Source organism: Lepidochelys kempii, chromosome 2, assembly GCF_965140285.1.
Source record: "Lepidochelys kempii isolate rLepKem1 chromosome 2, rLepKem1.hap1, whole genome shotgun sequence".
In the NCBI taxonomy this organism is placed as follows: domain Eukaryota; kingdom Metazoa; phylum Chordata; order Testudines; family Cheloniidae; genus Lepidochelys; species Lepidochelys kempii.
Window position 1 is genome coordinate 123,624,261 of NC_136381.1, and position 10,201 is coordinate 123,634,461.

The 10,201-nt window shown below is 39.2% G+C and overlaps 1 protein-coding gene across 1 annotated transcript in view; it reads right to left on the bottom strand.

The window, feature by feature from the left end:
* Positions 1–9,595, bottom strand: part of LOC140905964 (glutamate decarboxylase 1) — a 31,095-nt gene extending 21,500 nt beyond the window's left edge. Inside the window, exons 1-3 of the mRNA XM_073329460.2 lie at positions 9,516–9,595; positions 5,023–5,135; positions 3,878–3,993 (exon numbers count right to left, since the gene is read on the bottom strand). Of these exons, the coding sequence (XP_073185561.2) occupies positions 3,878–3,993; positions 5,023–5,135; positions 9,516–9,517 (231 nt within the window). The 5' untranslated portion in view covers positions 9,518–9,595. The remainder of the gene's footprint in view (positions 1–3,877; positions 3,994–5,022; positions 5,136–9,515) is intronic.
* Between the last annotated feature and the right edge of the window lie 606 nt (positions 9,596–10,201).

The following is a 10,201-nucleotide window of genomic DNA, read 5'->3' on the forward strand; positions in this document are numbered from 1 at the left end:
CTCACGAAAGCTTATGCTCTAATAAATCTGTAACTCTCTAAGGTGCCACAAGTACTCCTTTTCTTTTTGAGAATACAGACTAACACGGCTGCTACTCCGAAACCTGTGTATACGAAGTACATACAATTTATGGGTGGCACCATTATTTTTTCTGCCCTAGGGAAATATAAAGTATGTTATGGCTCAGGTGTTGTGATGACACTTAAGAGTATAAGAATGGGCATGCTGAAATTTACCAAGAGTCCATCAAATCCTGTCTAATCCTCCCATCATGCTCCTAACTGTGCTATGCTGTATAGGGAGTTTACTTCCTGATCCGAGTGGAGATAATTACTTGCCCTGACTGCTGATAGTCTGTACATTTTTTTAAATCCTAGCTAGTGTCATTAGACATGATATTCAGTAATTTACTAAGCAACTATTCTCTGTTAGACAGAAGAATGGCCCTACTAGGTCAGACCAAAGGTCCATCTAGCCCAGTATCCTGTCTTCTGACAGTGGTCAATGCCAGGTGCCCCAGAGGGAATGAACAGAACAGGTAATCATCAAGTGATCCATCCCCTGTCGCTCATTCCCAGCTTCTGGCAAACAAAGCTTTAGGAATGTGTACAATATGCTTGAGATTATTTATTAGATTTATGGCAGTTATGTTAATCATTAGGAGAATCATGTGCTTATATGATCATTGATTATTTAAGTTATGGGCTGCATGGTAAATATATTTAATTACAGGGTAAATAGTGAGTTATTTTTGTACTATTTTGCTGCCTGACCTCAAGTTTCCTATTAAATAGGAAACACAAATCTGAACCAACATACAGCTACAATGGTAAATAGCATTTGGAATTTCACATGTCCCATTTTTTGCATAATATTTCTGCATTGTTAAATAAAGGTTTAAAAATAATCTAGACTGTCCTCTGTTAACATCCATGTAACAGATTATTTTTATGAGAAAAATGAAGGAGATTTTAAAAAGCACTGAGAGCTCTACTGATTTCACTCTGTACTGCCACAGTAGCAGAGTGAACAACTTTTGCAACTGTGGAACACTCCAAATTCAATAACACAAAGCCACACCTGAGTAACCAACATCAATATTCTGCATTTACATTATGCCTCAATTCCATAACCATAGTGTAAATATAAATGTAGCTGAAGTTTCATACTGTGCATGTACAATGACAATATTCAAACTCTTCTTTTTAAATTGTATATATGCACATTTGTCTGCAGACTAATCAGGGAAGAGTAGGCACCCGAGGCCTAATCCAAAGCCCACTGAGGTCCATGGAAACACTTCCATTGATATCAATCATCAGACCCCTAGAAAGTTTCACTTGGAAAAGTGCCAGTTTTTGAGTTATACACATGGAGGAAAAAATTCCAAGGACCAGATTGTGACTTGTACAATGCACCTGCATAAGGGAGTAGGAAGGAGTGAACTTCTTCCAGATACCACCTGGGTGTGAAATCTGAACTTTGTGTATGCACATAGCAGTGAATGGGTGGTGTTCGTCCTGTTACTTGCCCATCCTCACACCAAAAGCAGTGGGTTGGAATAGGTAAGGCCGTGGCTCCATCACCCCAAAGTACCAGTGCAGGGAGCGTGATAAATTACTGCTGGTGCAGGTCAGCAGGAAATTACTATCCCTTCTTCTAAAGCTAGAGGATAACAGGGGAGGAACTGTGACTGAGAGATACATTTCTGAGTCACAATGTCTATGTCCACACTGCACTTAGACACCCCCAGCTGGCCCATACCAAATGACTAGGGCTTGAAGGGCTGTTTAATTGTAGTGTGCCACAACGCCATCCAGAACTGCCTGGTGAAAGCCATCGAACCACGCCTGGGGGAGGTCGCCATGAACTGCGCCATCCCTGGTACCGACAGCCAGCTGCGATCTGACATCATTGTCACCAACGAGGCCCAGAAAAAGATCATCCTCATCGACATCACGGTCTCCTTTGAGAACAGGACCCTGGCCTTTTGTGAAGCCCGAGCTCGTAAGTTGGAAAAGTATGCTCCCCTGACTGATACCCTGAGAGCGAAGGGCTACGAGGTGCAGATGGGCGCCCTGATCGTCAGAGCCCTGGGCGCCTGGGACCCCTGCAACGAGCGTGTGCTGCGGACCTGTGGGATCAGTTGATGCTACGCACGGCTCATGCAGCGCCTCATGGTCTCAGACACCATCTGATGGTCCAGGGACATTTACGTCGAACACATCATCGGCCACAGACAGTACCAGGAGGCGTGAGCCAGAGCGACATTGTGCATCGACTACGAGAAAGGGACCGAGAGACTTTTTCGGTTGGACTATATGAACTGGAACCAGAAACTCACTGAACGTTAAATCTCACCAAATGATGGTCAATCCATCCTCATCATCATATCCACTCATTATACTCCACACCTGAACATAGCCATTATATGAACAACATACCCTCATATCTCAATGTCTATACTTTGACCTGTTAACCTTTTACCCCCAATCTGGGATACTGCAGATCATGTATTCCTTATGCCATCTGATCTTAAACCGAACTTCGTACCTGTCATAAATATAAATGGAAGGGTAAACACCTTTAAATTCCTCCTGGCCAGAGGAAAAATCTTTTCACCTGTAAAGGGTTAAGAAGCTAAGATAACCTCGCTGGCACCTGACCAAAATGACCAATGAGGAGACAAGATACTTTCAAAGCTGGAAGGGGGGGAACAAAGGGTTCTCTCTGTCTGTGTGTTGCTTTTGCCGGAACCAGAGTAGGAATGCAGGTCAGAATTCCTGTAAAGAGTTAGTAAGCAATCTAGTTAGATATGCGTTAGATTCTGTTTTGTTTAAACGGATGATAAAATAAGTTGTGCTGAATGGAAGGTATATTCCTGTTTTGGTGTCTTTTTGTAACTTAAGGTTTTGCCTAGAGGGATTCTCTATGTTTTGAATCTGATTACCCTGGAAGGTATTTACCATCCTGATTTTACAGAGGTGATTCTTTTATTTTTTCTTTAATTAAAATTCTTCTTTTAAGAACCTGATTGTTTTTATATTGTTCTTAAGATCCAAGGGTTTGGGTCTGTGTTCACCTATGCCAATTGGTGAGGATTTTTATCAAACCTTCCCCAGGAAAGGGGGTGTAGGGCTTGGGGGTATTTTGGGGGGAAAGACGTTTCCAAGGGAGTTCTTTCCCTGTTATTTTTGTTAGACGCTTGGTGGTGGCAGCAATAAGGTCCAGGGACAAAAGGTAAAACAGTTTGTACCTTGCGCAAGTTTTAACCTAAGCTGGTAAAAATAAGCTTAGGGGGTTTTTCATGCAGGTCCCCACATCTGTACCCTAGATTTCAGAGTGGGGAAGGAACCTTGACAGTACCCCTTGATAATGTGTACATTATTCCCTGACAACCAGAAACTTCTACGCTTAAACTCTGTACCATTCACTTTTTTTTTAAAAACATCATCTTAACAACATTTTTAAATTTGGGCTTGAGTTGCAGCTCGAACTCTGGGACCCTTCCACCACATATGAGCTTTTTAATTGCTGTGTAGACAAACCCAGTGATTTCCAGGGCTAGTCCTGGTGCAGCTTACACCACACCACTTCCTCAGAGCTGTGCCTAAAGTCACAAGAGGGGATTTTCAAAAGAGCCTGTGTGACTTAGAATGTAAAAACAAGCACTAATGACTTGCAATGGGACAGGTGCTCCTAAATCACGTAGGCACTTTTGAAAATCTCACTCAAACTTCCTCCAGAAGTATTTCATTTCATTTCCAGCTCATATATTTCAGTAGTCTGAATATTTAAATACTGATTTTCAAGATTCAGTACTGAATCTAGCACAGCCAAGCTATTTTACATAGACATACTATAATTCTGTACTTACATGTTCAGAAACAAACAGTGCAATGTGTGGAAGTGCTGCCATGCCTTTGGTTTTAATCTCAGGAAACCGCTTATAACGAGCCACAAGAACACTGTAGAGGTTTGATATGGTCCCACCTAACAGCATGAAAAGGAAACAAATATTTCTGCTTTGGATTGAATAGCTTATTCCTCCTGGGAATTTAAATTTTACATCATTGCATCATAGGGCCAGATACTCAACTGGTATGAATTAGCATACCTCCATTGGCTTAATTTTGATTCCTTAATGACCCAGCAATTTGCAATTCACCAGCTGACTGCCCATTTTGACTGCAGGATATGTGTATAGAATACCAGTCAAATCTTGGCCACAGAATTTTCTCCCCACCATTTAATCCCTTGTGCACTTCTCCAGGCTTCCACAGATTTGATGAGATTCACCATTAGGCGTCCCAGTGTGATGGACCTTTTCAGATTCATGCTTGTCAGGCAAATTTGATTGCAAGTCTCCTTTTCTTTCCCCCAACCCACCGTGTCCTAGTCCCGAACAGAAACAGAGGGTATTAAAAAGAAAAGGAGTACTTGTGGCACCTTAGAGACTAACCAATTTATTTGAGCATAAGCTTTTGTGAGCTACAGCTCACTTCATCGAATTAAGGAGCTTGATTCAGAATTGTCCAAATTCTCATTTCTGAGAGGTTCATTTCTTTCTCTATTCTTATTGCATCACTGTACCAGAGGGTGCTTTCTGAGAATTAGCTTGATGTAAAATTGAATTCGGAGAAGCTTTGTGGATTTTTATTCTGAGAAAGTTTTCACTGTCCTATAACATTGCAGTAACCTTCTTCTTCTTTATCCTGTCATTTTTTTATTTACATGATTGCTATTAACAATATTTTGAAATTATAAATAGTGTTTTAAATAATTTAACCATATTATTACAAACTGCAAAAAAGTTCAGTTCAAGTTTGCTTTTAGATTAAAGGGAAGGTTCAAGTTGCTGCCTATTTTATCTGAGCTACTTTGCTCATCCCTAAAACAAACCTAATGCAGTTTTCATATGGAGCCTGATCCAAAAGTGAGTGAACTTAATGGAAAGACTCTCACTGATTTGCTTGGACTTCAGATCAGGCCCATGGCAAGGGTATTTTCCTGTCTACTTACCAGGAGAAAATATACCATCTGTTTCCATTTCTCCCCATCCAACCATTTCATGCATTTTCTTGAGAAGGATCTCCTCCATGACAACGAACACTGGAGCTATTTCATATGTAAACCTAAAATATGTTTTAAAAAAAATAGCAACAGGCTGTTTTCAGAAATGTATTTCTATTACACAAAAGAGGCACAAAAGGAAATGAGACAACAACTTGATTTAGGAATGATCTAAGGGGTGAGATTAGACTAGCGGCCTCCTTTCCTTTTTTCTTCCCCATTACCTTCTTCTTTCTCATCCCACATAATACCCATTATCTGACTATACATTTAGGATGTGAAAATGTTCAGAGAGGATAGATTTTATCTACCCTGAGATTATATTTAAAAAGTAAATATATGAGCCAGTTCTCCTCAAGTCTCTCATAAAGTTATTCTGCATGTTACTGTGGTGTGAAACTGAAATACCTATAATTTTACACACCCATCTTTTCTACATTTGCCTTAAATCAGTGGGGAATGCCATATTTAAAGTTGTTCCCAAATTCTAGAAAGCAATATGTAGTGGCTGTTACTAAACACTCAGCATGTGCCATTCTGCAGCAATTGTGTTTTCCTGCTAAGCCAAACACAGAAGGATACTGTGATTACTGTAGATACCTGAGGTGGTGAAAGTAGAGTCTTTAATTGTGCCCACTGAATCTAGAAACAGTGTTCTAGATTCTGTCTCACTTACATTTCTGTAACTGTTGACTTCATGGGATTTATCTGTTGTTTGCACTGGGATGGCCCAAAAAATCACAGCTCAGCTGATTAAAATATTCTAACATTTCAGGGTCATTCCTCAAGTGAATTTTGCTTGAAACTATAACATGAGACTATGTTACACTGTCTGTTTATTATTACAGCACATCTCAGGGGTGCTTTCTAATGTCATGTCCTGAGCACAGAGTGAGACAAAGCATTTAGAAGATTCCCCAGAACCATGTATAGATGTAGAGCCAAATCATGGCCCTGTTAGATACTGGGGAGCTGCTGTGGTGGAGAGCTAAAGGAAAATATTTGTAGATGGAGTCGGAGAAGGCTCTCAAACCAAAGCGACCAGATTGTGTGCAGACAGTCAGGAAGCCAGTGCTACAAGAGCAGACAAAGGACTAGAGAGAGACACAAAGGCCGCTTATTACTCATGCACTCTCACCCAAATGCACAATTTATATATGACTTCAAACCAATTTAAAAGAAGTGCATTCCCAAAACTTCCTAGTCACTCATGTGAGCATTTATATGACTCTTAAAAATACAAAGGAAGGGAGGAAAAGCTATAACTGACTTAATTTTGGAGTGGCACAATTTTTATCTGGAAAAACTGAATTACCTAACAAGCTTAAACAAAAAATACAAAAAAAAAAAAAAAATCTGGTGGTGTAGCTCCACTATTCACTATAGACCTATTAGACCTCCAGCTAAAACAGAAACAATTTTGACTGAACCAATTTTGACAGCTCTTAAATTTAGTTCAAAATGTCCAAGGGAAAGACTATCATCTGCAGTAACCAGCCAGGATAATTTTACCAAACTACTCACAGCTGTCTATGCAGTTTCCACTCAAGCATCTCCATAAACACTCCAGCTTTGTTGTAATAGAAAACAACAGCAGGAATTTACTTTGAGTGAAAGAAAACTGGGTTTACACTTTCCAAAAAAACCAAACAAAACTAAAACTGCAGTCAGAGTTCTACGTGCCTACTTTTAACATGTGCAATGCTCCATGCACGAACAAGTCTGACTGAAGTACACAAATCCAGGGTTTGTGCTGGAAATGGCCCAACTTGATGATCACTTTAGATAAGCTATTACCAGCAGGACAGTGGGGCGGGAGGAGGTATTGTTTCATGGTCTCTGTGAGTATATAATGTCTTCTGCAGTTTCCACGGTATGCATCCGATGAAGTGAGCTGTAGCTCACGAAAGCTCATGCTCAAATAAATGGGTTAGTCTCTAAGGTGCCACAAGTACTCCTTTTCTTTTTGCGAATACAGACTAACACAGCTGTTACTCTGAAAACTGTCATTCTGCACACTGTCTCCAGCTAATCTTTCCTAAGGAGTTATACAATGCATGTTCTTCTGAAATTTCTCCACAGAGATGTGTTCCAATGTTCTTGTGGATAGTAAAAATCTGCTAGGACATTTTATTTGGGAAATAGAGACAGAAATACAGTGTGACTGAAAGCTGTTTAGGTGCATTGTTCATCTCTGTGGACACTAGTCTCTGTTCCAGTGTCTTTAATAATGTTGTCCTTTCAGAAAATAAAAGTTTGATTATTTTCCCTCATTACATTATGAACTGCACTGAGCTGCATCCCTTAGAATGTATGAGTGTAGGACATTTGGTTTTAGGCACATGAAAGGTACATTGGCTAACTCTACCACCTCCATTCTTCCTTTCTAACCTCCCTACAGTCAGTCTCCATGAGGTGCTCCCCCTTTGGCTTTGTGATGTCTTTTCAGTAAGTACATGCACTTTATGGCTTAAACCTAGTGCTTTTCAACCTCTCCTGTCTATCAAGACCACACAATCTACTCCACATATTCTCCACAGATAAATCATCTTCAATAATCCCCTGAAGGCCTCTGCTTCCACCTCTCATTCTCAAAAACTGTCCCCTAGGTCCCAAAGCTGAACAAAACTTTTTTGTCAAAACTTTTTTTTTTTTACACGAAAATGATTTTTCAAACTAAATTAATTTTCATTTTGGTCCAAATTATTGTAAAAAAAATAGAAACTGATTTTTTTATATATATGCTGAAAACTGGTGTTGCTTTTTAAAACCAAAACCATTTTTTAACAGATTTTTATTTGGGGGTATTGATTTTTTGTTGAAAAAAAACCTAAACTTCCCCCCCTTCCTCCACCCACAGAAAATTTGTGATGGTGGGGGTAGGGGGTAGAATTTTTCAGAATTCACTGTGGCAAATAGATATATATTTCAGTCAACTCCACTAGATCCTTTATCTCTTCCAGGAAGTATCCAGTTCTCAAATTCATTTTCTAAGCCAAGTTTCTCTCTCTCTCTCTACCTTCCTTTATCTCAAACACTCACCCTTAATCATTTACACTCCTTGCAGAGTAATATACAAAATTCTTACTAGGATTATTAAATGATACAACAAAAATAAAACAAATTAGAGTTTTAAAAGTTCACTATAATTGTTACAAAGTCTTATTTTATTGGAAAACATGGCCAAATGTCCAGGTTGAAAATCTTGGAAGTATATGAATCAAATTTTCCAAAAACCACTTCTTAGTGTGCAGTTGCAACTTGATGCACTAAAAGCTTTGTCCATGCTTTCCACTCCCAACATTTAGCATGCTCAATCCATGTATTTACATTTATAAACCAGGGAGTTGAGCATCTAATTACCCATTATGCAAGTGCCAATTTAAGGTTTTGTGTTCACTAAGATGTCTTGGGTGTGCCAAAAATATTTGAGGGAACAGAATTGTACATGCCAATCCAGAAGTCTGGTTTGAGGTCCCTTTGAAAATATGGCAGCATGTGCCAAAATGAAGGACTGAATGGCCAAAATGAACAAGTTTCACAAAAAAAAAGGAAGATTTTGCTGTGTTATGGTTATGCTGAACATTCTGCATATACTTAATTTCATTGTGTTTTATTTCAGAAATTCTTCTAGTGAGAATCTGACAGCTCTGAAATTTTGTTATATTTTGTTTAATTCTAATAGAATCAATCAGCTTTAAGTTGCGGTTGGGATTTCCTGGGAACCCCTCTGGTAGAGGCTGTGGCAGAGAATCAGTGCATCCTTTGGTTGACCTAGCCATGTTCTCTCCTCAACAGTCATTTTGGGGCTATATTGGTCAGCTATGAGCTCCCTAGTGGAGCAGGGGATGTGTCCAGACTGTGTCCTAAAGTCCTGCTCCGGAAATTTTCCAACACCAGAGGCCTTGCACCGTTGGTCACGTGGCTGTAACCTGGGACTGAATCTAGTTCTGTAACATTAACAGGGATTTAATGATTTTGAGTTCCCATTGTTCAATGCTAATGTGTTTTGCAACCGGGGAGTTGCATTTGCAAGTGAACAATATTATTCCCTCTACTCAGTACATCTGTGGATGTTTTATCCCAAAATAAGCCTGGATAATTATTAGGGGCTCTTAAGTTAAATTAATTGGCTGATAGTTTTAAGACTGGTGTCTGCAGTATGCTCTGCTTGAAAACAACCAGTGAGTTTACATCCAGTGCAGGCATTGTCACTTTGCTGTGCAACATGGTATATCTACCTCAGTTGTCTGTAGTGCATAGATCTCTGATACATAGCCAACACTATTTATTCAGGTGTTCACTCACTTGTTTCAAAAATGGGCAGTTTGTGCTTGTTTGTTTTCAAATAGGTACTTTGCATTCCAGAAAAGTAGTAAAAAAGTGGCTGGCTTTTGTTAGTAATTAACTTGTAACCAAAGACTGGGATTTACAGTACATACATGTTTGTATTTGCAGTAGCTGACAGCCATTCACCAGCTAGTCCAACAATGTCAAGGCCACTGGAGAGCTGGTTGAAGTAGCGAGGATGTCCTAAAATGAAATAAAAATAAACCAGAATTTGTGTAAGAGACAGAAATACATTGTTCTTCAGCTCAGTCCCCAGTTAACTTGTGCTGACAAGAATAGTGAAATCAGTATGGAGAATAAGAGTGTCTCTTTATGTTAATGTTGGGGAAAGAAGCCTTCCTTAAAAATGGGTCTGAAGTTAAACATAGGACATTCAAGTCTTTATTGAGCAAATTAAACAAACTACATTTCCCAGTTAAGTAGCTTACTTTCTACTAACACCAGAATTCAAATAATTCAAGACAACTGGTCCCTTATATTGGGATGTGGGTAACATTTTCAAAAGCATGTAGGTCAATAAGATTTATGTGCTTTAGAGCATTTTTCCATTTGTGATCAAAACCCTTTTACTATTCTGAACCAACTGTCTCTAAATCTGAGGATATTTTTGAACTCAATGTGCTATCCCTTAAACCTCTGTACATGCCAAGTCAATTCACATCTAAAAAAGTGTTAAAAATAAATGTACACGGTTGGAAAAATTGTCTAAATATTTTAGAAACCTCCCTAGTGTCATGCACTGCAAAGGGGAAAGAGAACAGAAAAACAAACAAAAATA